Source organism: Colletotrichum scovillei, assembly GCF_011075155.1.
Source record: "Colletotrichum scovillei strain TJNH1 chromosome Unknown Contig00009, whole genome shotgun sequence".
Lineage (NCBI taxonomy): Eukaryota > Fungi > Ascomycota > Sordariomycetes > Glomerellales > Glomerellaceae > Colletotrichum > Colletotrichum scovillei.
The window spans coordinates 3,573,381-3,600,850 of record NW_023336267.1 but is presented as its reverse complement, the minus strand read 5'-3'; the positions used below and the strand labels follow the sequence as shown (position 1 = coordinate 3,600,850).

Genomic DNA, 27,470 nt, shown 5'->3' with positions numbered 1-27,470 from the left:
CTCTACGCAGTACCTAAGCCAAGTACCTAATAACTCAGCCATCCACCATCCACCTGGCAAGCCTGGCACCGTCCACCATCCAACCATCAACCATCCCACACTCCGCCCGACCCCAGTAGTCCCTCAGTAGCGCTTGGCCAAGCCACTCTCTCACTGGCACGCTCAAACATATAACCAAGACCGCCTCCCGCCAACCACCACGATCATTCTTCGTTCCAACTCCAGCAACGACCAAAACACTACACAAACAAGCTGCACTACTGCAAGTCTCCCTTCTGCAGATGAATAAGATCACTACACAATCGGCGTAGAATACACAGCAAAGAGCTAGAAACCGACCTCCTCGCCACACACATCGCAAAACCCACACCTCAATCACATACACAGACACATACACAACCATCCAAAATGGAATCACCTCAGTTGGATACCCGCCCCATCTTCTCGAGACGCTCGACCGGCTCCAACAAGTCGCTCTCCCTCGATCTTTCGTCTCTGCCGCCTCTGGTCCAGCCGACGCCACCCACAAACACTCTCCTCTTCACAAACCTCAACGACACCTCCATCTTCCGCCCCGACAACCTCCAGACCATCCGCGACCTCATCCTCAAGACGGCGCCAGTCCACTCATGGGCACCACTCAAGTCCTTCCGCCGCATCGTCGTCTCCTTCTTCTCAGAGGACGACGCCATCGCCGTCCGCCGTGTCTGGGACGGTGAAGCTGTCATGGGCGAGCGCGTTCGCGTCTACTTTGGCCAGCCCACTCCCGTCGAGGTCACCGACCGCCACCTCGCCCTGCCCGACGCCGGAAAGCTCTTCTTCATCTCCCCCCCTCCCTCGCCCCCTCACGGGTGGGAGATGAAGCTGGAGGACGCCCCCAACAAGATGGTGCACGCAGAGGACCTCGCCGATGCGCTGGCCAAGCTTCACCACCGCCCGACGGGTGTCGAGACCCCCATCAGCCCCGTCGACGGCTCAAGACAAACGCGCAGCAGGAGCTCTACCCTGCTCTACCAGCCTGATGTCAACGGCACCAGCCCCGATCTGCCTGCCATCTGCCTCGAGGACATGACCGACGAGCCCATGGAGTTCAGCCCTATCGAGCCGAAGCCCATCATGGCGCATACTTCTCGTCCACCCGTGGAGCTGATGCACCACGCATAATTCTTGATTTCGACTGAATTTGTTTTTTGAGAGAGCGATCTTGGTCAGGCGTTGGATGGTACGATATTGGGATTGTGGCGGTTCAGGAACTTTGGGCACGCATCTAGCATCGAACGGGCTTGCGACGGCGTTTTACGGAAAGACCACAGCTCGCACATTGGAGCGGTACACTATTGGATTGGGGAGGAATACTATTCGAATGGGATCGGCACTATCACACTGTCGTTCCTGGTGGCCAACGAGCCAATTTGTTGCGCAAAAAAAGTTTCTACTGTGTTGCTCAGAAGCACACAAGGTCTTTTCCTGTACACTAGATTCACCTTTCGCTCTCAGTATTGAAAGACAGCGAAACAAACAAACTTGATTACCAACAAGAAAAGTGGTGTGGACCCCTATAGCTGTCTCAGTATTGTGATATGTAGCTCTATACTACTACTTCTGCGACCCGAAACCTGCGGCAGAGACGTTCATGCTGTGGAGTCAGATTCGTGGACTGGAATGATGCGCGCCAGGCCAAACGGTTTGATCTTCAAATACAGTGATCTACACTATGGCTTTCGAACCCCCCATCAACCAAGGGTGAAGAAATCCGGCCCCTCACAGCCGATCGGGACCAGGCCGTCTGACTATTGTTTCTGACGTGTGATGGGCCACCTTTGTCCCTGCAAGGGCTCACGTTCATCGGCAGGCACGATGCTCAAAGAACCCTCCCAAACAGGGCCGACGCCCCGCGGATGCCCAGCCAGGCGAGCAGACTTGCGAGTGTGACGGCCACGCTTAATGTAATGAGGCTCCGGCGTTCGTTGCTGCGCACGCGGCGTGTGCTTGCTCCTGCTCGTGCTCCCGCTTTTGCATCTGCGGGGGTGGAGCCGGGCTCGTGAGTCGACGGGTCCGGGTGCTGCTGGGTCCGGGCCGCTGCCTTGGTGGACGGGACGTCTAGGGTCGGGATGTACTTGAATTCGAAGTTTGTTTCTTTGCCTAGGGCGCCGAGCTCGGGTTTGTTGATTGTTATGTTGTAGAGGGCTTTTTTGAGGTTCTGGGAGGGGTGTTAGAGGGTACTGTAGTTCAAGGTGTAATAAAGGAGGGGGATCATATTCTCTTTATATCAACATGTTGCCGAAATGGAAACATATTATGGAAAGAGTATTTCCAAAAGGTATATTTTTACTAACCTCGTTCCTCGACTCGTCCCAACGGGGAAACAGACGGCGGGAGTAGCACATAAACATGAAGAAGAGACATTGGCCGAGTATAAGCAGCGAGTAATAAAACGGCGGCCTCTCCACCGCCAACGCGTGCGCGAGCTTGGGGCCGTTGAGCCAGTACGTCTCGGCGGCGAGGAACTCCCTCGAGACGTGCCAGGGCGGCTGCTCGGCGAGCCCTGTAAGAACGTTGTTGGCGAGGGCGCGCGAAGTGTCGGAGGGCTGGATCTCGGAGGCAAGCAAGGACTCCATCGTCGCCCTGGCCTTGTTTAGGCTCGAAAAAGCGTCGGTGGGCGTGCCCATGATGTAGGCCACGTAGCGCCAGAGGGCGAGGTAGTCCCGTTTCTCGCTATCCTTGAGGAAGATGCCTTGGCGGGGCAGGCCGATCCAGAGTAAGGTAGAGGAGAAGGTTGTGATGGTGCCGATGGAGTCGAGGTCGTTTACGGGGACGCCGTAGGCTGCCACATCGTAGTAGGAGGGCCGTTGCTTGGCGAGGAGGAGGATGCGGCGGCGGACGGCGGCGTGGAGGAGGCGGACCCGGACGGAGGAAGCGTGGCCTTGGCCGCCGGGTTGGATGGAGGGGAGGTCGCGGGTGACTTGGATGATGTGCTGGAAGGTCTCGAGGAGGCGGCGGCGGGTGACGTTGACGCCGAAGCCGCCTGTTCTAGAGAGGGTTTCTACGACGCGGCGGCCGCCCATGCCGCCTACGAGGGATTGGAATGTGAGCTGTAGGTTTAATGTTAGTGAGGGCCGAGAGGTTTATGATGAGAAAATACATCGTGAGATGAGTGTGGGTTGGACTTACGGCGAATATGGTTGGGGCTGCGTATCGGAGGAAGACTTGTTGTCCGCGTTCGATTTGAGCCCAGTCGACCCATGGCGGGATGGTGTTGATTTCAGTCCATAGTTTTCCCAGAACCTCGTCTGCGTCTGCATTGTCTCTCAAGAGAGCATACAGGTCTCGATGTGGTTTCGCATTCTGAGGATTGTCCCCTTTCTCACTCGGGTTGGGTGAGGGTCTCACGGGAGGTGATATCTCATCTAGTCGGTCCAATGCTTCGGCGCCCAGCGCATCGTAAGTATATATCATTGGGCGAAGGTCGTCGGATGTGAGGTGCTCGTCGGTCCACTTAAACCAGTAGTCCCAGACCTCTCGCCACTCTTCACCCCGGTACCAAAGGACACCTGCCATTGCTTTTACTGAAGTTGCAAAGCCTTGACAGTAAATGATGTAAAAGGAGAGTCAGGTGAAATGAATGTATGAGACCTTACCCAAGCACCAAGTTCAAAGTTGAGGAGAGAAAAGTTGAAAAAGACCTGGAAGTCTCAGTGTTCAGTTCGCCTTGGCGAATCGGGGGGCAAAGCTCGAGCTAAGCACGGAATGACTTCATAGACCTCAAAAGACTTGTCTCATCGAAAACTAGAAGTTGTTAGACCAACCCAAAGTCTCCATTCAATCTAAGCTCCAAAAATTATATGAAATGAATAACTACAAGAAAATGAACACAAGGCAATGAATGCAGGACTATAGAGAAAAGCAACTTTCACTTGAAAGTTGGAGACAACCGAAGTGGTGGCCCTTTTCGGATGAGGAGGGTTTGACACCTGACTGGGCGAATCACCGGACCACACTGGTCGACCCGTAAGCCGGCTGGAAAGATGAGGGTAACTGCTACTGAGATTGGACGAAGATGCAGGTATGTGCTTCGGGAAGGTTGGCCCCACGGCCTCAAAGACTGCCAAGGACATGGATGTGCCATGATATTTGCACGTGATTATGCCTTCTCTCCAGTTGTGAGGTAGAGGCGGTATTCGGGTTTGACTGCTAATGACCGCAAGCTCGGTCGGATGGAACAGCCTTCAGTGTCTCTGCTTTATTAGACTAGAACGAGTTCTGCAAGTAAGACCGTGGGTTGTAATTGATGATGTGATGTGTAAGTGGAAGTCGCGCCTCTCTCTGATAACTTCAAACCCATGTTGGTGTTAGTGCAAATAATAAAGAAGCAGCCCATGGGGATTAACAAATATATATGGCACGACCTAAGAACGAAGGGGCCAGAACAATGAAAAAAGAGTTCACCTCGGTAGGCTACATCTCTTGGTGCTCATGCTGGGATTCGAACTCGGGTACTCGCTAAGCCTATCGTCGAGTATGCTGGTTGGCGTGAAATTGATTGTTGACCTTAAACCACTCCACCAACCAGCAAGTTTGACCTGATCCATCGACCTAGACGGACGCCTGCTTGCTGGTGACAGGAATGGGATTGAAGGGGGGTATATAGGCATTCTGTGTACATTCACTCCGGTGATAGAATGGGATGAAGTCGATGTTTATTCTGATAAGGTAGGCGCTGGCGGGGCACCGCTCTCAATTGCTGACTTTCCATGGCCGCCCCGCTGCAAGCACTTCCACAGCAGCCCCTGCGGCGCAGCGGCGCTTTTCCGCCGGGCGCCCCTGCGGCGGGTTCCCTTCTCCTGTCTGCGCGTCCCGTCCCGTCCAGTCGCGGAACCAGATTAATTAGACTCGAGCTCGACTTTTTTTTCTCCTTCCCAGGCCAGCAAACGCCTCCTTATCTAACCTCACCTCAACCTACCTAAGTATCCGACTTTACACCAGAGCTCGACTGCCTCCCATCCCATCCCGAATCAGAAACCTCACGATCACGCGATGCTCTGCTCTTGTCGCCTGAGCCCCCTGCGGCTTTTCGTCCAGGGCATTTCGCAATTGCACATCTCTGAACCCGTCGTCGCAACGAGACTCCCGCAACAACTCAAGAACGCCCGTACCTTACAGATCAGCCAAGCCTCAACGTTTGCGACTTCGGCCATTCACAACAAAAAGCGTGACTTCATACCATTTGAAAAAGGAGGAAAGCAGGCTACATCAAGAGGACCACTCGAAGAACAACCTGACGAAGAACCGGCGAAACCGAAGCGAGAAAACTGGCAGCTCCAAAAAGAGGCCCTAAAGAAGAAGTTTCCCGACGGCTGGAATCCGCGCAAGCGCCTGTCCCCGGATGCAATTGCTGGCATCAAGGCGCTGCACGCCCAGTTCCCCGAGGAATACGATCTGAAGACGCTCGCCGACAAGTTTCAAATGTCGCCGGAGGCGATCCGCCGCATTCTGAGGAGCAAGTGGCAGGCGACGCCAGAGGAGGAAGAGGACAGGCAGGAGAGGTGGTTCCGGCGCGGCGTCAATGTGTGGTCGCGGTACGCGGAATTGGGCCTGAAACCACCTAGCAAATGGCGTCGCGAAGGCGTTACTCGAGACCCCTCGTACCATCAGAACCGCAAGGAGGCGATACAGAGGAGGAAAGAGGAGGAAGCCAAGGAGAATGTTGGGGAGAGGCTGCAACGGAAGCTGTCTGATACCATCATGTGAGTGCTGGACAACGGCGACCGCACTTCTTTTCGACCAGCAGCTCGAATATCATCTCAGCTCTTACAATATATCGGCCGGCACATGGCCTCAAAAATCTAATAATGAATATTACATCAACACACATCTCGAGCGCAGCGATTGTCGAGCTCAAGTGGTCGAATATGCGCATTGTGACGGAGCCAATCATTCACCCCTAGCAGCTGCATGAACCCCATACTACTCATTAGATCTGCGATAGGCTGCTGTCAGCCTCTCCTTCACAGATGCAAAACCTCACTGCATGCGCAAATCGAAGACATTGTCATCAAGAAACGTCCCAGCTGGTAATTTTAGACAAACACACGAGTCGCCAAAATTGAACCATGAGACTTCTATCGACAAAGACAACAAAACTCGAGGTCTTTGATCTCGAAAATGCTCCACCTTACGCAACGCTATCTCATCTTTGGGAGCATGATGAGGTTCTATTCCAAGATATGGAAGACTTGTCCAGAGCGGCTCGGAGAGGTGGCTTCCTAAAGATACAATTGGCATGTGCTGCGGCTGAAAGACAAGGGCTCGGGCACATCTGGATCGATACCTGCTGCGTAGACAAGGAAAGCGAAGCTGAGCGGAACGAAGCAGTCGAGTCCAGCTTTCGCATCTTCAAATCGGCGGCAGTATGCATTGCCTACCTGTCTGACGTTAGATCAGAGAGTACCATGCTGGCTGAGTATACTTCTGTAGCTGACTTTCATCCGGACAACAACCTGGAGGGCAAATTTCGACATGCATTCAAACGTAGTAGATGGTTTACGCGGTCCTGGACACTGCCGGAACTTATTGCTCCACCGCAGCTTGTATTCTATTCCCATGGATGGGAACTTATCGGCACACGGTCGCAGCTCCGGGCGCATCTGTTCGATATTACTGGTGTTGATCCTTTCGTTCTCCAAGGTGGTGATCTCGCAAAGGTATCTGTGGCCCGGAAGATGTTCTGGGCCACAAGCCGCAACGCATATCGACTCGAGGACATTGCATACTCTCTGGCAGGATTATTCGGCGTCGAGATGATTCCAATCTATGGCGAGGGCAACGTAAGAGCATTCTTACGTTTGCAGGAACACATTGCGAAGACCGTCCCAGACCCCACGCTTTTTGCCTGGAGAGAAGATTGGTTTCGTAAGAGTCCGAAGTGGAAGAATTTCCAAGATCTTGTCGACTCAGCCGACCTCTGGGCCTTCTTAGCAACCAGTCCAAGTGCCTTTAGCCACTGTGGAAGCATGTTTCCCGCCATGGCGACTATTGACGACATGAAGCCACACCACAGAGACTTCGACAATGATGACGACTCGACGTGGGAAACTAGCTCTGTGGCATCCTTTCAATCGTCAGCAACCACTTTGATTGAGGGTTCGACTTCAACACCGGTCACATCGGGCTTAGGCAACGCGATATCATTCTTGTCCGAAAATGATTACTTATATCCGCTCTACAAATTGGCCCTCCAGACGCCTGGGGTAGGTCCTGATAGGCTGCGGAGAAACCTGACCCGCATGCTGCGATCTTTGGGTCTGGAATTAGCAATAGAAGCGACGTCCAAGGAAGAAGCTCTGTCCTCAGTGTTTTTCCGTGTCTACCGGCTGGCAATCGCGTCAGGAGTCACTTCGAGAATCGCCGAAAAGAGCCTCGAGCCCATCGCCCTTGACCAGCCGAGAACTAAAGCGCCGGAAACTATTTCAGGCACTTTATCTGAGGATACTCTCCCAGATGAAGTCGCGCAGGTCGAGCAGAAAGACGACGACCTGGATCATGAAGAAGATGAGGATATCCCCGAGGAGAAAGAGAAGGAGGAACAAACAAATGAGTTGAATTTTGAGTCTATCCGGGCCTTCGTTCTCTCTAGCGGGGCATTCGAGAACATGAAGAGAAGACTTACCGACTTCGTCAACCCCACCTTCCGCACTCAGGCCCAGAAGCTCGTTGCGAAGGTCCTCGAAGGCAAGAACACATTGGATGACCAGTATTGGGTTGGCATGAAGGACAAGATGCAAGCCATCCTGACAGAGCTAGAAGAGTCGTGTCCCCAAAGCGTTGTGCTGGACATCGCAACCACTCCTAAGAGGCTCGATTCATTCCAAATATGGGTGGAAACTTTGACAAAGGAAGCTTGGGACTGGTGGCCTATGTCGCCTCCCAAGCATGCTTTGAGCCCGACTGAGGCGCGACTTGGATGGCGCTGTGTAAGTTCGATGCGTCGGTCACTCACAGAGACTTACGTTGCTAATATTACACACTCAGAGGTGCGGCATCTCAAGATGGGAAACCGTCCCAGCTTCATTTGCGGGTAGCGTCACAATGTTGCTGCAAAAGTATCCTTTCGCAAGCCGAAACCATACAGCCTCAGCAAGCAGCCCAGCACCAGACGCTCCGCCGACGTCTTCGAAAATCGATGAGACGTCGTCGCTGGGGACAAGATCCATCAAGACCTCCAGCGTCAGCGAAACATCAAAGTTGCCTGACCCAGCGTCCTCGCCTATTCAGGAGAATCAGATTGGTCAGAAGCGTGAATATCCCCGGCCGAGGTACATCTTTTTGCTTGCGACTACTGGTCGGCATCGGCTCAGGCAACTACCCTCGCTCTACTTAGACACCGCGGATTTTGGACAGGAATTGCGAAAAGCGTACCGCGAGCTCAAAGGCTTCTGGAGGAGGTGGTTTTCGCCTTACAACTTCTCTCATTGCGAGTTTGTGCGTGTAAGTGATATCCTTTCGTTCGTCCTAAAGCGAGGCAACGTTAATAGACTCTTCCCCATCACGGCCTCGTAAGATGGCTAGCATAGTAGCACGCGAGCCTGAAGACTCGTACTAAATTCTCACCAGTTCGAAAAGTTCTGCCGCGACGGCTTCGCCCATCGCGGCCTTGAAGTTCCAAACACATCCCAAAAGGACTACTACTACAACCCGCGTCCCGCCCTTCGCGAACCCCCGGTCTCTCCCGAAGAATTCAGCCACGTCTTCCACTACACGGCCAAGAGCGAGGCCGTCATCTGGAGATCGCTCGGCCTGCCGTTCTATGATACCGTGGAGGCGCTGAGCGACGATACTGTCGGCTGCATACCGCAGCGGTACCACTACCTCGACGAGCGGAGTAATCGCAAAGAAGACTTTTGGGGCCTGTATATCCGGGAACGGCGGTCTGCGCTGATGACGTCGGTGTATATCCTGCTATGCCTTTCGCCTTTTTTTGCGTTTTGCTTTTTGTACTTGTTTGGAGTTATCTCGGGAGATATACAGAACGCTACAACACCGCTTGCGTTGGCGTTGACGGCTCTTGGGTTGTTTTTGGGGTCTATGATTAAATCTTAGAGGGGCAGGTACTTAGTCGATGAGCCATGGTTTTTGGTCTTTCCATGGCTTTAGCAGGATTGTATGAGGATATATGGATGTTTGGCGTTGGAGTCTAATACCAGGAAAGAGTTGAGTCACTGTCACAGCTGGTGCGTATCAGATGTCGGTCCTCCCTTTCAGCAGATTAGTCATTTTTCACACTATTACTACTTCAAGGCTCAAGACGTGGAAAGTACGTAATCAACAAATAATGAAAGGAACCTCTAGGCAGGTTCGTATTTCGCAACTCTGTGAGTGCAACATCATGTAGACACCGGCTTTGAGTATTGAATGAAGGGATCAAACTATTACAGCGTTCCTATGCACATAGCCCGCACTCACCCATGCATATCAAATTTCACTCATTCAACCGAACCTCTAACAAAACACAACCAAAAGTAAAAGAAATTGTCCATCGGAGACGATGGTTCCAAGGACCGACCGCGATTCGAACGCGGGGCCTAGAGATAGGTTGCTGCTGAGGAGCTGCAATCTCTCGCTCTACCACTGAGCTATCGATCCTGGTTGCTTAAGCGGGATGAAGGCTTAGTCATCTGGTTGTTGGGAAAGAGGGCGTCTCCATCGTCTCATGGAGACTTTGGCATGCAGCAAGGGGACACATAAGCGAAAGGCAGAAAGAGAGAAGCGAGTTGGGAAGTGGGAACCGTTGATGTGGATGATGTGGTTACATGACACGCTTCGCCTGCAGACGTGGAGTGGAGACTTTTTTTCTTGCTTAGCAAATTGTGCATATGTAACCGTATGAACATGTTCATCGTATGCAGGTGAGAAGGACGGGTGGAACATGGAGAAAAACTAGACGAAGCATGGGATACTTCACATTCACAACAGGACGCGTAACGGAGTGACGGGCGCTTGTGGGAAACTTGCAAGTGACATTTGAACACAAGTTTGATATTTCGGCTCCCAGTGCTAGCTCCTTCAACCTAGGGCTATGTTAATTAATGTACAGGGCGAGGCCAGTCTAAAACACAACGCTAGAGCTTTAGATACCCAAGGAGAACTCGACGCCGACATCAATGTCACGGGCTAGAGGATTGCAGTTAGCATCTGAGCTTCAAGAACGAGAGTATGGGGAAATCTATGACTTACCCATCTTGACAACCTTGGACAGTTGCACAGCCTTCTCGGCGGCGGTCTGGAGGTCGTCGATGGAGAAGATCTTCATGCCAGAGTTATTGATGATCTCGTGGGCGGCCTCGACGTTGGTACCCTGGAGACGGGCAATGATGGGGATCTTGAGGTTGAGCTCCTTGGAGGCGTTGATAAGACCCTTGGCGATGAGATCGCAGCGGACGATACCACCAAAGATGTTGACAAAGATGGCAGAGACCTTGGGGTCGCTCGTGATGAGCTCAAAGGCCTCCTTGATGGCAGCGGGGGTGGCACCACCACCGACGTCGAGGAAGTTGGCGGGGGTACCCTTGTTGAGCTTGATGATGTCCATGGTGGCCATGGCCAGACCGGCACCGTTGACGAGGCAGCCGATGTCACCGTCGAGCTTGATGAAGTTGAGGCCGGACTCAGCGGCGCGGACCTCGTCGGCGTCCTCCTGGGTGGTGTCGCGGAGAGCGAAGACCTCCTTCTGGCGGTAGTCGGCGTTGTCGTCGAAGCCGAACTTGGCGTCCATGCAGAGGACCTTGTGGTCAGAGGTCTCGGAGAGGGGGTTGATCTCGATCTGGGTGGCGTCCTTCTCGAGGAAGATCTTGTAGAGCTTCTGGATGGTGTCCTTGGCGTCCTCGATGCACTGCTCGCTGAAGCCGAGCTTAACGGCGATGTCGCGGGCGATCTCGTCGGTGACACCCTTGTTGATGTCAATGTTGGTGGTGATGATGGCGTCGGGGTTCTCCTTGGCGACGGTCTCGATGTCCATGCCGCCCTGGGAGGAGGAGACGATGACGGGGGCCTGGGAGGCGCGGTCCATCAGGATGGCGAGGTAGAACTCGCGGCGGGCGAACTTGCGCTCGCAAATGTAGACGGAGCTGCAGAGCTTGCCGCCAGCGCCGGTCTGCTTGGTGATGAGCTTGTGGCCAATCATCTGCTCGGCGAACATCTCGGCCTCGGTGGGGGAGTAGATGACGCGAACACCGCCCTTGAGGCCGTTGTCGAAGGTGCCCTTTCCACGTCCACCGGCGAGGACCTGGGCCTTGATGACCATGTCCTCACCACCAATCTCCTTTGCGATGGCCTTGGCCTCGGCGGCGGTCTTCGCGTTGGATCCCTTGGGGACACCGACTCCATACTAGAAACGAGAAAGCGACCCGCGCGTTAGCTATTGTCTTGGTTCTTTATCGCGCTGAGCTGGCTGAGAAGGTCCTGAAAAACTGGCCCCCCCGAAAAGGAGTGGGGCCCCATGTATCGCAGATTCTCTGGTGGGTGTGTTTACCTGGCGCAGAAGGTCGGCGGAGAGGTACTCGTGAATGCTGAGGTTTCTCCTTTGTTGCTGGGCAAGGCCCGGGTATCTGGGAGCGGCGACCTTTGAGGAAGTTTGGATGGCAGAAGCCAACCGGCTGCGTCCGAGCTTGAACATGATTGTGAAGGGGGTTTATGTGTTCGTGTCGCGAAGGACGGGGGGTGGTTTTCGAAGATCGGAGGAAGAGGGAAAATACGTCAAGCGCGCCTGTCAATTAAATGACTGACAAGAAGGTCCCGACGGGTGGGATGAAAAGGCGCGAGGTCGTAGGAAGGGAAAAGGAAGAGGACTGACGAGGAGTCCTTCGAGTGTGCTGTGATGCAATTGGTTTTGCAGGAAAGCGCTATCTCCAGCAATCTCAAACGGGAAAACCAGAGGTTTCTGGGCCGCGGGAATTCCCGGTCCTCTGGTTGGTTTTCGCTCGGAACAAAGCTTCAGCCGAGCTACAGGGTTCCACCGCCGCTTTTAGCTGCTAACGGAGCTTGCTTCCTCCGCCAAAACCGTCGCCATTTCTCCGCACTCTAATTTAGGAAAAGTACATAGCAGAACCTGATACTCACAGATCGATCAGCTCATATCTTCAGTTTTTCTCCAAGAACTTCACACTAAGTCCACATCACTAGGTATTCCATTGCTGGCCGAGGCACGGGATAGCTCCGTCGAGAAGTCAAGGTCGGACTCGGAGGCCATCCGGTAAAGCGGCCGAAGGTGGCCCGAGCTCCGAACCCGTGCACCTGTCAAGACACAACGCCAACCACGTGTCTGCACTGCTGCAGGAAGCTGCATCTGCAGGCTCATCATGTGGCGTCATTTCTTCACCTCGACTTTCAGACATTGCTGGGATCCAGCTTTCTGCACGCTGCCAGCCGACTCCAGAAGCAGCATGTTCATTTGAACTCATAGTATTGAAAGACTCACAGATACACCAGAACAAATCTTGACTCCCTCGGCTCAGCTCCCACCTACCCCTTTCCTGAGCGTCATTGCATATAACCATATTGCGGCATAAAGGCAACCGAGATGAACCCTACCTATCCAATCATCTTGTCTGATTCGGTATAGATGCTATCTTGACGACATCATATGTATTTCGGAACCGAGAGGTCGTACCTATGACGGTGAAACTCGCTTGATCGCAGTTTTGGAACCTGCTACAAAGTCAGCGACCATTGTTGAAGTTGTCAAAGGTTGTAACTTACAGTACTCATCTCGGCATGACTTTGCCAGTGCGCCAGAGTCAGCCTTTCACCACGTTTAATCCATCCACTATATCTATTGCGTGACCGCTTAGTCGGTGGACGTAATACTCAGGTGCCGCGCTGGAAGTCGGGCGGAGAGCCTTAGATGTTGCCATTTTCGATACCAGCTACCGGCTCTGGTACAACACTGACTACAACTGACCATGATTGGCATACGTGGACCAGGACGTAGACGGGCCGCTCTTGCGCCAATAAACACTGAGCCACGACTCTGCACAGTATGATAGTGGGCAAGGCTTTCCTCAAGCGTCCCAACCACAGTCGCAGTCTTCGGCTAGCCAACCACCATGTGCTGATATCCGCTCGAGCTTGATCCAGCTTCCTCGCGGTAGTCGATCCCGCAGCTTGAATAATCTCCTTGGCAGTTGATAGCAGGCTGCCGGCGAATTGCAATATTCTGCGGAACCAAAGGCGCGATGAGGGTCTTCCTTCTTGGTGGGAAGCGGTGGCTGCCGTGCTCTTGTCTTCGTCATCCGTAGGCGTTATTGCGGAGGGCTGGACATAGCAGGAGAGCTGGTACGAGTGGTATTCCTCAACGTACTGCTCATCGGGCGCATCGTTCTCGAATTCCGATAGCCGGCAGAAGGGGTTCTGTGGTAGTGTTGTTGAAGAATTCCAGGTAGTATTTCGAGTATTTGTATGGCTCCAGTTGCTTCGTGCTGGGCAATACGAAGGCCGCTGGCACACATCCATCTGGGTTGAGTTTCGTTCTTCTTGGCATAGGATTTTACTGGAGTTGACCGTTAGGATTCATGTCGTTGAGCTGGGTTGACGATCGGCTGTGAAGTGGAAGTCAACCCATCTTAATGCCTTGATGGCTTGATAGGGAAGGGCGAGGCGAGACTATAGACGTCCCGTTCTCAAAGACGGCAATTCTCTGCGTTTCCAGGCATGACAGCCATTGAATCCGGTAGAAGCCTTAGTAATCCTAGGCTGCTCTGTGTTCAGCAAAGGTCCTTGGGTAAGCAGGTGCTGGTAAAGACTCACTCCTCGTAATGCAATTTTAGTACTTAGACTAGAAGAAACACGAACCTCAAGGAGCAAGAACATGCCTGATGGTTCTGCTGCATGTTTGGTACTAGAACGAAAGAAGCGATATAGGAGCTATCTTAGCAAGCCTAGTTGCGAATTTGGGAAGACACCTGTCTTTGATCTGATTGACTTTCAATTTGTCTCAGCAACACTTGTTGCTTTGAAGAGTCGCTTAGTAAATGGTTCAATTCCGATTTCTTGAAAGAAAAGACGGGCCAAAATAGTAATTGGCAAAGAAGAACAGAACAAGAAAGACATCAACAGTCAAAAGCGTCGGGCCGGAAGAACCTATATCATCACATTGACTCCGATGCGACGCCGGACGTGGTGATCAGGCCATTTCACTCCGCAAATCCCAGGACCCATCTCCGAGATCCCTCCAGCCACAGCATCTGTCGGCACAGAATGGATACCCCTTCGGCTATTGCGATTCTCGGATGAAGGGGCGTCCACAACAACCGTCAAACGGAAGGGAAAGGGATCCACTGTGAGGCTCAACAGACATGTCGTTTCCCGGCCCGCGGTTAACTCTCTTAAATTCCTCTCGAGATCCTAGTCGCCGTGACCGTTTGGCCTTACTCCGTACAATACCCTTGCTACGGGAATAGCGTTCCCATGCAACTCTCCCGTTTCTTGAATTTTCTTAGCTCGCATGCTAGCGAAAGGCCCTCCCGGCGGACACTTCCCGAACCTTGCCCATATCTATTGACACTGACCAGGGTCGATGACGCGAATTTTGGTTTTTGTTCGGGATGATTCCTTGACGGGGCCTGGACTTTGGCGTTGCGGTTGATGGAGATAACCGTCATTTCTTCTCGCCACTTATTCCCGGGTTTTCTCCTTCACGAAGACACCTCCAAAACTTCTGCAGATCAAATATTTTTCTCATTTTTTTTTTCGGTTTCCGAGCAGAGACATCAGGCTGAACGTGTCCGCTAGCTACCGTTTGCTGATCGCCCGGATGATCGGCGCCATACACAGCTCGCGGTTGCAGTCGCAGTCGCGAAACCGTTGACAACGTCGCAGCCACAACCGCAACCTCGCAACGACGAAGCCAGCGGAACAGTTTCAAGTAGGACACCGCTCAGGTCTTATCGCACACCCGGTAATAGAAATATGAAGAAAAAAAACTGTTGATTCCATGATGGAATAGGCTCCACATCGTATGTTGGCCGTAGGAACAACAAGGAAAAGCGGGCTCTGACATTGCGAAGACTCTCCGAACCAGTCCCGAGCCAACTTCAAGGTGAGGTGAGAAGACATTGGAGGCGATTGGCGAAACCGCGAATGTGACTAACCCAACCAGTACGTACCCCCTTCGAACCTCACAAATCTCGCGACTAACTTGTACCTAGACCATTTTTTCTCCTTTCCTCTCAACTTTTCACAGCGCCGTCTTCTTCGAGATTTTGCTAGTCTTCCTGGACTCGAGTGAGCCTTGGACACGAGACCGAGCAACGACTGCAGTCTTATTGATAGCGGTTCCAAGGAAGCGAGACGCACATGGCATCGCACTTTGGAGGTGCGCCGGCGGCGGCAGCCAGCCCGGTGCTAGCTACTTTAGCAAGCGCCCAGTCGAGATTGTTCTTCGTACACCTCAGCCGGGGCGTCGAGCTTTTGCAAGTGTGCAAGCCGTCCACTCAGCTCAGCTTCACATGCAGGTAGGTCATGGGTATTACATCCAGGGGTCCCACAAGAGCGTCTTTGACCTGGGCTCGGCCGGCCATGGTCTCGGAGGTCATTCATCGTGGGTATATAATCTCACTGGGGCCGCCTTTTCCCGAGAAGTCTTCCCTCCCCGTCTCGGTCTTCTTGTCTGCATCTCCAGTTCTGTTTCCTCGCCTTCGTTCCAAAGGCCTTTACGCTTTCTTGTCAAGGGGGTCACCGTTTGACCTTTACCAAGTCCAGTCGATCTCTACTTATACCCTTATACACACGCATACACATAGACCCTCTGGACTTGGTTCACTGGTCCCTTGATCCCTTCCTTCCACTTCATCTCTCAAGCTCCAACAAACACCAACATCGCAATGCCTTCCGAACAAAAGCCTCTCAGCTGGTGGAAGCGCCACTGCACCCCGCCGCCAGCCATCAATCGAACTCCTCAGTGTCCCTGCTCCGCCTGCTGGAACGGTAACGGCGAGCACTGGAAGACGACCGTTCCGCAGACCACGGCGCCGAGGTACACGTCCACCCCGAGCCAAGCAGCAGCAAAAGAGACACGGACGATGGCTCTGCGACGAGAGACAGAATCAGACCTGACACCGCTCCGCCGCGAAGAGACATCCTCGACGACAAACCTCAGCGTCTACTCCCAAGACAGCAACGCCAGCTCAGACCGCGCCTCTGTCACCGACGTTCACCGCCTAACTCTGGGAAAGGAAATCGTCTAAGAGGGTAGAGAAGGGAGAGGGAAGGGGGGATGATGGACGGAGGGGAAAGCGAATGACAAGGACGCGAGGAAAGCTGACTACATCTGGGCTACATTTACCCCGGGAAGTGGCATCTTGGCGTTGGGGAAGTCTGGACCATTCTTTCCGACAATTTCCCTCTACTTATGTCGCTCAAGCAAGGCCTGCCTTCCTTTGATTCAGGCAGGTTGGATCACAACCCCTCAATCCTGCCCCCGGACGCCAAGACGCTTACTATCGTCAAGAGCGTCGTTGTTCTCGCAAGCTGCACAAGCGACGGTCCAGAGCACCAGATTTAGGGTTTGAGATGCCAGATAAGGGGTCCTTGGGTCGCAGTCGTTGGACGAACTGGGAGCGACGCCGGCGGGCGTCCACCCCCTAGCTTTGTGTTAGCGGGGGTGGTGGACTGGTCCCGTTGGGCTGGTGAGATCTCAATCCTGGGGAAGTGATAGGATGGGGTAAACAGAGACATGCTCTTGGGTCTTGGCCCTTGGGTGTGGTGCCGTGCCGCTGGTGGTTGGCGTGCTAGCTATCTCGCTTTTAGCTTGAGGTGGGCTTGGAGAGTTGGGGTAATGGCAGGCCTGACTAGGTATGGAATGCCGGGGGGGTTTTGGCTCCCGCATGTCAGCCAGTCAGGCGGTACGGAGAATCAGCCAAATGAGGTTCGCTTGGTTGGTCCGGTGGTCTCTCGGGAAGCCGTGACTTGGATGTTGTGTCAAGACGATAGATTATACGAGATAGAGAAGGGTGTTTTGGTGTTGGCACATTATGGAGGGCGTTACTTTTCTACACGAACACTGGAGTATGCTATGGGGTTCATTTTGCTAGTTCAATAAACATCACAACAAAGACTTCGGTACCCGGGTTTCCAGTATGATTTATCTCATCTTTCAGATAGCTTCCAGGTTTCTATTATTTCCCTGCTCCTCCTACTATCTCGAAGAATCATTTCGAAGCTTTGGCGGAGCATCTACGGTCCCATCACGGCCCCGTTATTTTTGATCGGTCGGGAACCTGACCCCACCATTGCACCGGGAGCCAAATCAGGTATTTTTTGGAGCAACAAGCTTTGAAAACAGCACGCAATAGCTTTAAAGAGTGACAACAGCAGCACCTTAAGGCGATCTCCAACAAAGGTAGTCAACAAAACAAAAGTATGGAACGCTTCTGAGCGGCAAACACAGCACTGCTGGTGCAAACGGCAAAAGACAAGGACCGACCGCGATTCGAACGCGGGGCCTAGAGATAAACTGCGTTTAACTGCAATCTCTCGCTCTACCACTGAGCTATCGATCCAAGTGGTTATTGAGTGTGAGCAAAGTCGCCGAGGCAGCGTTTAAGACGGGCGAGAAGACACGGTGGCTGCAAATGACAAACAGAATTGCCCGTTGTGGGGCTGGAAGGCATGCAGCTTGGGGCGGGACAGTCACAGTGTGGAGGCCGTTGCTGCTCTACGTCACTTAGAGCTCACCCCAACGGTCTGAGCTGGTGGCATGTAACTGAGGTGAGCTCCAGAGCTCAACTTTGAATCACGCAAGCTACCAGCCTGTCAAACCAGACTTGATCGAGTCAATCCCACACATCTTGGAAAATGGCACCAAATGTAGATCCAGCCATCCTCGAAGCCCTCCAGCTTGATCCTGAACATACCAAAATCGCGTCTCATGGCGGCTCCGGATTCGCATCATCTTTCAAACTCACCTCTGTCATCGATGGTCAGCCCACCAACTTCTTCGTCAAGACGGGCTCTGGGAAAGACGCCGAAGTCATGTTTAGAGGTCGGTGAACCCTGGCTGGAATGGAGAGCAATCTGATGAAGAAAACACATCTGCACTCGATTTCGGCATCCAAAGCTGTCTTAGAAGCAGGAGCATTGACACTTCCCGCAGGCGAACATGAATCGCTAAACGCAATCCACAACGCAGTGCCGAATTTCTGCCCAAAGTCGCACGCCCACGGGCGATACCAGTCATCGCCGGGCACATACTTCCTCGTCACAGATTTCTTAGATCTGGGATCCTCCGCCCCTGGCGGATCCGGCCTGTCACTGGCCGCGAAGCTCGCCAAGATGCACACGACCCCGGCGCCCGTCCCTGAGGGGTTCGACAGGCCCATGTATGGGTTCCCCGTCAGCACTTGCTGCGGCTCGACGCCGCAGGAGAACGCATGGAAGGAGACGTGGGCTGAGTTCTATGCCGAGAATCGGCTGCGCGGCGTCTTGCGCGCGGGGGTCAGGAGGAACGGCGCGGATGGAGAGTTGTCGGAGGTCGTGGAGACCGTTGCGAGCCGAGTTGTTCCGCGGTTGATCGGCGAGGACCGCATCAAGGGAATCAAGCCGGTGGTGATCCACGGGGATCTATGGAGCGGAAACCACGGCCGGGGCCAGATTGCGGGCAAGGGCGGCGCGGAGGAGGTTGTCTACGATTCGTCGGCCGTGTATGGGCACGCCGAGTACGAACTGGGCATCATGAAGATGTTTGGCGGCTTTGGAAGTAGTTTCTGGAACGAGTATAACAAGCTGGTGCCAAAGGCGGAACCAGTTGAAGAGTGGGATGATCGAGTTGCACTCTACGAGTTGTAAGTCCACTCCCTCGCGTCGCTTCGAGATTTCGCCCACTTGCTTGAAGGGGGGTTGCCATGGTGATTTGCCCCGCTAACTTGTAGGTGCCGCAGATATCACCACCTCAACCACTATGCATTATTTGGTGGAGGATACCGCGGAGGCGCCATGGGGATCATGAAGAAGCTGATTTCAAAGTATGGCTGAATCAATTGAAGTTTACCAATATTACCATGGCGTTGGGAAGATTGGTTTGTGCTTGAGGAATTCCACATTAAAGCCGGCCCGCGCCGGTGGGAACCATGAACTTTGTATTAGCGGCCAACCGAAATGACTGACAGCTCTTAGTTTCAGGGACAGCAGCACTGGATGGACACAGTCGTCTCCGTTGAATAGAAATTGTAGTCAGAAGTCCAAGATCGTATCTGATTAACCATATAATTCACCATGACTGGTCCTCTATTCAACGGAGATACCTCACATGTCGTGGTCACGTCGTCTGATGTTTCCGAGGGGATTTTGGAGAGGTACCAGGATTCACATGCCAGGGGTTGCCCTGAGACCGAGCCTCCAATCACTGGGTGACTGGCCACTCGTTGGGAACTTGGGGGAGGGAAACAGCACGGACCAACCATTCATCCGGCGCAATTGCACACTTTCCCACAGTGGAGGGCAGTAAAGCCAGGTGGGAAAGGCAAGATTAACGGCCCATGACAGGGGAATTTGATCACAAGGGTCGATGTGGTCACTTCCTTTCCCAGCTGCCAACTCCCATTAGCACGCACTGCACTTTCGCCCCTGTTGCTACATTGCACCCGAACAACGTTTGGCTTGCTCTCCCGTTCCTTTTCTTCCTCTTCTTCCTTACTTATTTCTGGAAAACGACAATGACCAAATAAACCCTACGAGACTTGCCCCTCCACATTATTTGCTTCACCCGTCGCTGCAACCATGAACGGCCACTTTGCTGCTGTCGGCGAAGAGCCGGATGCCCAGAACTACGAGCATGGCATCCAGGTCATTGACGATCAGAAGGACTTCAAGTACGATACAATCCCCCGCGCCTCAACGAACCGATCATGATCAACGGCTAACTGACTTCTGTACAGCTCCCATGTCGCAACATATTTGCAAAAAGTGCGCGTTGCCGAGGCGGGGTTCAACTACCACCTCATCTCCGTCTTCGGCTCCCAATCCACCGGCAAGTCGACGCTGCTGAACAACCTCTTTGGTACCGACTTCTCCGTCATGTCCGAGACGATGCGCCAGCAGACCACCAAGGGAATATGGATGTCAAAGAACAAGAAGGAATCCGGCATGGCCGAGAACATTATCGTTATGGATGTTGAGGGAACTGATGGCCGTGAGCGTGGCGAGGACCAGGACTTCGAGAGAAAGAGCGCCCTGTTCGCACTGGCAACTAGCGAAGTCTTGATTGTCAACCTCTGGGAGACACAGGTCGGCCTGTACAATGGTGCCAACATGGGCCTACTCAAAACCGTCTTCGAGGTCAACCTACAGCTCTTCCTCAAAGACAAGCAGTAAGTCGCCCTGCGCGTTGGCAACCCCGCCGCTCGCTAACAGGCCACACAGGTCGAGCTTGAGATCACTTCTCTTCTTCGTTATCCGAGACCACCTCGGCACGACGCCCCTTGCGAACCTGCGCAACACCCTGGTCCAGGACCTGACTAAGATCTGGTCCTCCATCTCTAAGCCGCAGGGCCTCGAAAACTCGCGCATCGAGGACTACTTCGACTTCGCCTTTGCCGCCCTCCCCCACAAGATCCTGCAGGCCGATAAGTTCACTACCGAGATCCAAAACCTGGGGAGGAGGTTCACTGCGGGGCACCGCACGAGTGGGGCCAGCACTCAGGAGTTCGATGGCGGTGTGTTCCTCCCCGAATACCACCGACGCATTCCCGCCGACGGCTTTTCGCTCTACGCTGAGGGCATCTGGGATCAGATTGTCAACAACAAGGACCTGGACTTGCCGACACAGCAAGAGCTGCTTGCGCAATTCCGTTGCGACGAGATCTCGAGGGAGGTCCTGATTGGTTTCGATACTGCCGTTGTACCGCTCGAGGAGAAGCAGTCCGAATCCGCCAGAGCCGGTAAGCCCGCGGTACTGGCTGATCTGGGTGTGACAGGACGCGAGTCTCGTGAGAAGTGTCTCAAGGCATTCGAGATTCAGGCCAGCAGATATCACAAGGGTGTCTACTCGCGCAAGCGCCAAGACTTGGAAGCTAAAATCGACGGCCGCCTCAAGACGCTTTACAACGCACAGCTGTCCGCCGCTCACAAGGCCGCCATTGCTTCCTTCAGTGAGCACGTGTCGGGTGCTGTCAAGGCTGGCCAAAAGTCCGGTGCGGCCTACGAGTTTGCTGAGATTGTTACCGAGGAGAAGAAGAAGACACTCGAGTTCTTCAAGACCGAAGCTGAGAGCCTCGCCATCCCTGGCGTCGCTTGGTCCAACTTTAAGTCACAGTATGTGTTGTTTGAGAAGGAATTGGACGACGTGAGCGGTAAGCTGCGCAAGGAAGAGATGCGCCGGTTGGCCACGAGGGTGGAGCGATGGGTCAAGTCCCGCTTGGGCGATGCGATTGGCCTCGAATTCAACAAGCTCGGCTCCGGTAGAGCTGGATCCGGCGCCCCTGAGACTGGCGAGAAGCCTGCGGAGAAGGATCTTTGGGATCGTATCTGGACCGTGTTTGTCGATATTGTCAAGGACGCACAGGGCAGGTTCACCGACCGTGCCAAGAGCTTCGAAGCCACCCAGGATGAGGTCGAAGTTGGTCTCTGGCGCCTCAGACGCAAGAGTTGGGTCGCTCTGCGCGAGAAGATTGAGGAAGAGGTCATGGAGGGCAACATTTTATTGAAGCTGAGAGAAAACTTTGAGGACAAGTTCAGATACGACGAGGCTGGCGTACCGAGAATCTGGAGACCTACCGACGACATCGAGGGCATTTACACCAAGGCAAGAGAGTCGACGCTGACGCTAATCCCGTTGTTGTCAAAGTTCAAGCTGTCGGAAAGCTACGGACCTCCTGAGTTGCCTGCCTGGATTGGAAATCAACCCCGTGGAGTTGAGCCCAGCGACGAGGAAGACTTGACACCGATTGGCGGTGTTGATGAGGAGGATGGCAAGAGCCTCGAGGAGGAGATGACTGTTCTCAGCGAGAGCAAGCGTCAAGACCTCGTCATCCGGTTCAAGAAGACCGCGGACGGTGTCTATGTCGAGGCCAAGCGTAGTGCCATTGGCGGTGTCGCACAGGTACCCCTGTACTTCTATGCTCTGCTCGTGGCTCTTGGTTGGAACGAGATCGTTGCTGGTGAGTTGCGTCTCTTTATCATGATGTGTCTTGAACCAAATACTAACTTACGACAGTACTGCGCAACCCGTTCCTCTTCGTCTTCCTCATCATGCTCGCCGGAGGAACCTACGTCGCGTACACGCTCAATATGCTCGGCCCCATGTACCAGATGGCCAACGCGGCCGCCAACCAGGGTGTCGAGATCGGCAAGGCGAAGCTGCGCGAGTTCATTGAGAACTCGGACACAGCGCGGCAGGCGCTGGCCATGCCGGCCCGTGATAGCGATTCCATCAGCATGGACACGCTCGACAGCCGGGGCAAGAAGAAGAGCGCCGAGGATGATATTGATGACATTTAGACGTTGTCTCCCTCGTGCGCGCGTGTGTTTGTGTGTTTAGGTTAAGGTAGTTAGTCGTGAACAGCTGAAAATGAGGCTGCGTTCCAGACGCCCGATAGAGCGAGGGAAGAAGGGGTTTTATGAATAGGGAGGCAAAGGATATAATGTCTATAAGATACGTTTTTCAGTTATGATGAAGTGCCATGTGGCCGCGAGACCCAGTGACCTTGCTCGCAGGGTGGCGTCAGCCTTCAGCGAGATTTTCATGTGAAATGAAGTAAGTTTGCCCACAGCTTCAGCTTTTACATGTCTGCGGTGATCACCAAGTCCATTCACAAAGTAAAATTTATACAATACGAAGAATCACAAACGTGAGTTATAATATTGAAGAAACGCGATTTCGTGGATATTGATTGATGCAATTATAAACCTCCCTTCAAAAACACAAAAAAAGCAGCCGCTACTCCTCATGATAGTCCTCCAACTCGCTCATCTTGGAACACGGCGCAAGCTCTCATCACCAGCTCTCACCACCAGCTCCCCCCTCGGCTTCAAAAAGCCCCGTTCTTGGACCCAAAAAGGAGACCCTCATCCAACAACTCGAAACCGAATCCAAACGGGCTATCTCTTGAGCTCCTTTTGAGGAGAAGATGGGATATCTCGCAAAACACACAAACCGCCAACAGCCAAAAGATTAACAAGAGAACCCAACAGACGAGCTGATGTAAACCCGCCGTCTCATCACCCATAAATCGACTTTCAGCCCATGGTCGTATCCTGGGAGAAACTGGCTCCCGCATTGCTCATCTCGCAACCCTGAGCAAAAAAGATGCGAGCTGGGTTTTCGTAATCATTGTGGATACTGTAATAGTTCCCTGCGCGACAGTCAGTAAATCATTCATACTCGAGACGCAGACAGGGACGGCTTACCTCTTGGCACAAACCACATGCCACCGGCGCTTATTCTAAACTGGGACTCGTGTACCGTAACCAAGACCTTGCCTTGGAAGACGAAAAACACCATCTGCATCTTACGCGAGTTTTTCGGCCGCTTTTCTGCGCCGGGCGGGAGGTCGACGACGCCCGAGCCGAAGAACGGCAAGCTGAGCGTCTTTGCGAAGCGGAAAGTCGCGTCCCGAATGTCCCTCGTCTGGATGGCGCCCGCGGCGACGGCGATCCGCTCTTCGTCGATCTCGACCTGCTCGTTGATAGCGGGCGGGTTGAACTCGTGCTCCGGCTGCCAGACCACAATCTCGCCGTCGACGCTGCCCGGGTCCTGCTCCCATGGTTCCGCCGGCTCCTCGTCCTCGGATTCGACCTGCTGTCGCCGTCTGCCTGCCTTGGCGGTAGGCCTGCGGCCTCTCGACTTGCCCTTCCGCGCAGCCTCCCGCTCCTCTTCCTCAACGCGGACGACCTCCTTGACGCTCGGCAGGAGGAACCTGTTGCCCTTCTTTCCATCTTCGAAAGCCTCATCCTCGTCGTAGGTGACGTGCTCGTTCTTCCAGAACGCCAACGGCTTGTAGGACTGGCGACCGGATCTCGTGTGGGTGATGGAATGGGGGTCCTGCTTCTGCTTCTGCGAGACCAGACCGCGCGCTTTAGGCATGGGCGGCCCCTTTTGCACCACACCCAGAATCGAGTCCTCGCCCACTGCGGCTTGCGGCTTCCGTCCTGGCCTGCCTTTAGGTCCTGGTTTGGCTTTTGAGGCGGCCTTGGCCGTCTGCTTCGATGACTCGCCCTCTTCCTCCTGGGGCGCAGCTTTCGGCCGCCCCCTTGCTCCGCCCGTTGCCTTCTTTGGTTCTTTCCGCTGTCGTTTGGATGCGCGATCGTCTTCCTCTTCTTGCTCCGCCTTGTCTCCGTCGGAATTACGCGAGCGTCGTCGTTTGGGCGCGCTGACCTCTTCCGCCTCAGGCTCAGGTTCGTCTGACTGGGTCTTCTCCTTGCCCTTGCCCTTGGCTGGCCTGCCTCTCCTCTTAACAGGCGCTTCCTCTGGTTCGGACTCACGGTTTGACTGTTCCTCTGCCTCTTCCTGGATAGCTGGCTTCGCCTTTGGTGGACGGCCTTTGCGCTTGGCAGGCTGCTTCGGAGCCTCCGCTTCTGAAATTTCCTCTGTTTCCGATGCTGCTGGCTCAGATTCAGGTTCTGGCACTTCACCGTCGTCCATGCTGACCATTTGCATCGACTCCTCCTCCCCGTTTTCGACATGGCCGTTTTGCGCCTGTAGCACAGCCTCCTCTTCTTCTTCTTCTTCGTCTTCGGGAGACACTGCGCGTCCACTTTTGAATCCGTTGGGACGTTTACCATTCAACCCGGGTCCGTTTTTCTCCAGGGCGCCGTAGTCAAGTTTGCGTGATACTGGAGCTCCACGAGTTGGCTGAGGTTCTATCGGCGACGATGATCTCCGCTGGGGTGATAGCCGTGTCGGTGACGAGGAAGGGCCGAAGCTCGGGTGGCGCATCGCAGGTGATCCGAGGTTCGTCTTGCGCGGGGAGGTTCCTCGGGGAACGAGCCGAGGGTGGTTCTTCATAATGGTGGAAGGCCCGGGACCGGATTCTAATGCGAAACTTCGTCAGAAAGCGAGCGATGCTGCACAATCCCAGTAGGGCTTACCCGACTCCAGCTCCATGTCCTGTTCTCCATCGTCGCTGGCGGATCCATTGTCCTTCTCCGGTGAGGAGAACAGGCCGTCGATGGGTTGCATGCCATGTTCGTCGCGTACGCCCGTGTCGGGCAATTCAATGCCAGTCTTGCTGTTGGGATGTCAGTCCAACAAGTCCATATGCAAATTCGAGCTTGCGATCCACGCCAGCCCGAGGGAAGGAGTGCGCGACGCACCGTCCTTTCACACCAAGCTCATGGAAATCGCCTGTGGAGGTCTCGCGACGACGGACGTTGCTCTGTCGCGGCGGTGCCATTGCGAATGTGGAGTTGTGAAGTGGTCCGGTTCGAGAAATTTTATTAAAATTCGAGATGGAGCATCCCGATCTGGGTTTTCAGCACGAGTGACTCGGGTGAGAATGAAGGGACGTCGTGGACCGGATGGTGGCCGTGTTTATCTTGGGGTGAGGTGTTGTTGGGGAGGTTGACCGCGCGCAACTTTTTGGTTGACAAGTAAATTGACGGCGCGCGCTGGACACACCTGTGTCGATGGACTTTCAGTGGCCGGGGCCTGCTGCAAATCGGGGTTGACAGGGGCAGGTACGTGTGGACTTGGCGCCCCTGCTCAACGCGTCCCCATTAATCTAGACGCGTCGAGGGGCTAGCCAACAAGATTTCCCGATCCTACCTAAGTTCAAGTCACTTTGAGTGAACAACTGACCTTGGTTTTGACAGTCTCAACTGTTTTGGTATTCAGCTAGGAGTTTGGAAGCACTTGTTTCTCAAAGGATACCCATACGACAACATACCGTCCATACGACACTGCTCTTTTACCTTATACAGCGGCACCTAGGGCGAATCCAGATTGCTCTCAACTCATCTCCAGCTCACCAGTCGCAATGGAAGACTCTCCAATGGTCGAGGATATCGCTCTCGAGACCCCAGTCCCGGGCGCCTTTGTTCCCCCTTCTATCAACGAAAAGGCCATTCTCTCGGGCGACTCATACACCTACTTCTCGCCAGTTCCCTCAACACTTCTCCCACCAGCCTCATCGACAAAAACCAGCACACCTGACGAATCAGATTCACCAGCAGCGTCCGGCACTCCAGTCTGCTTAGGTGTCGATGAGGCCGGCCGCGGACCGGTCTTGGGACCCATGGTGTATGGTGTATTTTACCTACCCATTCCCCTCTCGGACCCCTTACTCCGTGAGACCCATCACTTTGACGACTCCAAAGTGCTTACACCGGCCGTCCGCTCACAACTCATGACGGCTCTATGTACGCCGGGCTCCGACTTGGCCGAGACTTGCGGCTTCGCCATCTCAGCACTCAGTGCCCGCGACATCTCATCTGGCATGATGCGCCCGGGAGCCAACTATAACCTCAACGCCCAGGCCATGGACGCCACCGTTGACTTGATCAAGGGTGTCTTTGCCCAGGGCGTCAACATCCAGGAGATTTACGTCGATACCGTCGGTCAGCCCGCCGCCTACCAAGCCAAGCTCCAGCGCTTCTTTCCCGCAACAAAGATTACAGTCGCGAAGAAGGCAGACAGTCTCTACCCCTGTGTATCGGCCGCTTCTGTATGCGCAAAGGTTACCCGCGATGTTGCGCTTGAGGTTCTCTACAAGGGGCGAGCCCCTGACGCTGTGGCAGAGGGAGAGGAGGGCATGGCCTGGGGTTCAGGATATCCATCAGATGGACGCTGTGTGTCATGGATGAGATCCAACATGCACCCGGTGTTTGGATGGGGTCCCGAATGCCGGTTCAGTTGGGGCACGGCCAAGGACATGCTCGAGGCAAAGGGAAACCCAAAGGTGGAATGGCCGGTCGAAGATGACGGCGATACCGCGCGGATGACAGACTACTTTGCGTCGGGGAACAGGGAAGAAGATGGTGATGAATTGGGGACTTGGTTTGGCAGGCCGGCTGGCCTAGAGGCGTTTTAGCATAATAGTTCAGATTGGGATTGTATAGTATGTCTCGCTATTTGAATGCCGCCTTGAAGGTGTTAATATCTTGCGCTGCCTACCCTTACGACGTCCACATGTATGACCGATGATATGTGAATAGGCTGCAGTAAACAACGATGGTTTGCTTACGTTTAAGTCTCGTCGACATCGTCTACAGATAGTGCCTTGCCATTGTATCGTTATGTCTGTAGAGGAGATAGTCACCCACTGTTATGTCACAGTCCTTCAATGAGGTGGTCGGTCGTAGCCATACAGTCCCGGCCGCGTCTGGCTAGCATCACGAACAGCCTCATTGTCCACGTTTCTTAGTATAACCATGTTCCAAGTGTTGACAAACAGCGACAAGCCAATGCTTTGCATTTGTCCACCTTCTCAGCCATGTCAAAGCTGGTCATGTCACACGGTTCCTATCATTTATTGGCGTGTCTGTGTAGC

At 53.9% G+C, this 27,470-nt stretch overlaps 10 protein-coding genes across 10 annotated transcripts; 7 read left to right on the top strand and 3 right to left on the bottom strand.

Annotated features, from left to right (window-relative positions):
• Window positions 1-69: 69 nt before the first annotated feature.
• HER10_EVM0005588 (tat pathway signal sequence) lies at window positions 70-3,990 on the bottom strand. Its single transcript, XM_035475197.1, has 3 exons — window positions 3,172-3,990; window positions 2,337-3,092; window positions 70-2,200 (listed from the first exon to the last, which is right to left on the bottom strand). Exons 1-3 carry the CDS (start codon window positions 3,556-3,558, stop codon window positions 1,862-1,864), a joined length of 1,482 nt encoding a protein of 493 aa, XP_035329368.1. The 5' UTR covers window positions 3,559-3,990; the 3' UTR covers window positions 70-1,861.
• HER10_EVM0000159 (calcipressin) lies at window positions 409-1,164 on the top strand (the record flags this gene model as incomplete). Its single annotated transcript, XM_035469953.1, has 1 exon — window positions 409-1,164. The coding sequence occupies one exon, from the start codon at window positions 409-411 to the stop codon at window positions 1,162-1,164; it is 756 nt and encodes a 251-aa protein (XP_035328725.1).
• A 939-nt stretch (window positions 3,991-4,929) lies between the features above and the next one.
• HER10_EVM0009161 (mitochondrion organization and biogenesis protein) lies at window positions 4,930-5,748 on the top strand (the record flags this gene model as incomplete). The annotated part of the gene is made up of 1 exon (XM_035478660.1): window positions 4,930-5,748. The coding sequence occupies exon 1, from the start codon at window positions 5,035-5,037 to the stop codon at window positions 5,746-5,748; it is 714 nt and encodes a 237-aa protein (XP_035329818.1). The 5' UTR covers window positions 4,930-5,034.
• A 362-nt stretch (window positions 5,749-6,110) lies between these two features.
• Window positions 6,111-9,096, top strand: HER10_EVM0010059 (uncharacterized protein; the record flags this gene model as incomplete). Its single annotated transcript, XM_035479529.1, has 2 exons — window positions 6,111-7,970; window positions 8,611-9,096. The coding sequence occupies 2 exons, from the start codon at window positions 6,111-6,113 to the stop codon at window positions 9,094-9,096; spliced, it is 2,346 nt and encodes a 781-aa protein (XP_035329930.1).
• An 898-nt stretch (window positions 9,097-9,994) lies between these two features.
• Window positions 9,995-14,080, bottom strand: HER10_EVM0007961 (succinate-CoA ligase). Its single transcript, XM_035477499.1, has 3 exons — window positions 11,525-14,080; window positions 10,231-11,380; window positions 9,995-10,167 (listed from the first exon to the last, which is right to left on the bottom strand). Exons 1-3 carry the CDS (start codon window positions 11,666-11,668, stop codon window positions 10,124-10,126), a joined length of 1,338 nt encoding a protein of 445 aa, XP_035329673.1. The 5' UTR covers window positions 11,669-14,080; the 3' UTR covers window positions 9,995-10,123.
• A 1,792-nt stretch (window positions 14,081-15,872) lies between these two features.
• HER10_EVM0006203 (uncharacterized protein) lies at window positions 15,873-16,235 on the top strand (the record flags this gene model as incomplete). The annotated part of the gene is made up of 1 exon (XM_035475795.1): window positions 15,873-16,235. The coding sequence occupies one exon, from the start codon at window positions 15,873-15,875 to the stop codon at window positions 16,233-16,235; it is 363 nt and encodes a 120-aa protein (XP_035329439.1).
• Window positions 16,236-17,844: 1,609 nt separating this feature from the next.
• Window positions 17,845-19,020, top strand: HER10_EVM0003770 (fructosamine kinase; the record flags this gene model as incomplete). The annotated part of the gene is made up of 3 exons (XM_035473434.1): window positions 17,845-18,031; window positions 18,143-18,830; window positions 18,927-19,020. The coding sequence occupies 3 exons, from the start codon at window positions 17,845-17,847 to the stop codon at window positions 19,018-19,020; spliced, it is 969 nt and encodes a 322-aa protein (XP_035329132.1).
• A 744-nt stretch (window positions 19,021-19,764) lies between these two features.
• HER10_EVM0007057 (sey1) lies at window positions 19,765-22,482 on the top strand (the record flags this gene model as incomplete). Its single annotated transcript, XM_035476623.1, has 4 exons — window positions 19,765-19,856; window positions 19,923-20,354; window positions 20,407-22,142; window positions 22,199-22,482. 4 exons carry the CDS (start codon window positions 19,765-19,767, stop codon window positions 22,480-22,482), a joined length of 2,544 nt encoding a protein of 847 aa, XP_035329559.1.
• Window positions 22,483-23,220: 738 nt separating this feature from the next.
• Window positions 23,221-25,376, bottom strand: HER10_EVM0007812 (cupin; the record flags this gene model as incomplete). The annotated part of the gene is made up of 4 exons (XM_035477356.1): window positions 23,221-23,336; window positions 23,392-25,014; window positions 25,072-25,211; window positions 25,297-25,376. 4 exons carry the CDS (start codon window positions 25,374-25,376, stop codon window positions 23,221-23,223), a joined length of 1,959 nt encoding a protein of 652 aa, XP_035329651.1.
• A 392-nt stretch (window positions 25,377-25,768) lies between these two features.
• HER10_EVM0011460 (ribonuclease HII) lies at window positions 25,769-27,063 on the top strand. Its single transcript, XM_035480893.1, has one exon. It carries the CDS (start codon window positions 25,959-25,961, stop codon window positions 27,009-27,011), a length of 1,053 nt encoding a protein of 350 aa, XP_035330097.1. The 5' UTR covers window positions 25,769-25,958; the 3' UTR covers window positions 27,012-27,063.
• The last annotated feature ends 407 nt before the right edge of the window (window positions 27,064-27,470 follow it).

Coding starts and splice junctions, on each gene's coding strand:
- HER10_EVM0005588 (XM_035475197.1), bottom strand. CDS start 3,558: ATGGCAGGTGTCCTTTGGTACCGGGGTGAAGAGTGGCGAGAGGTCTGG. Junction 3,093..3,171: donor CAGCCCCAACCATATTCGCC/GTAAGTCCAACC, acceptor TTAAACCTACAG/CTCACATTCCAATCCCTCGT. Junction 2,201..2,336: donor GGGACGAGTCGAGGAACGAG/GTTAGTAAAAAT, acceptor CACCCCTCCCAG/AACCTCAAAAAAGCCCTCTA.
- HER10_EVM0007961 (XM_035477499.1), bottom strand. CDS start 11,668: ATGTTCAAGCTCGGACGCAGCCGGTTGGCTTCTGCCATCCAAACTTCC. Junction 11,381..11,524: donor CCGCCGACCTTCTGCGCCAG/GTAAACACACCC, acceptor TCTCGTTTCTAG/TATGGAGTCGGTGTCCCCAA. Junction 10,168..10,230: donor GTCCAAGGTTGTCAAGATGG/GTAAGTCATAGA, acceptor GCAATCCTCTAG/CCCGTGACATTGATGTCGGC.
- HER10_EVM0011460 (XM_035480893.1), top strand. CDS start 25,959: ATGGAAGACTCTCCAATGGTCGAGGATATCGCTCTCGAGACCCCAGTC.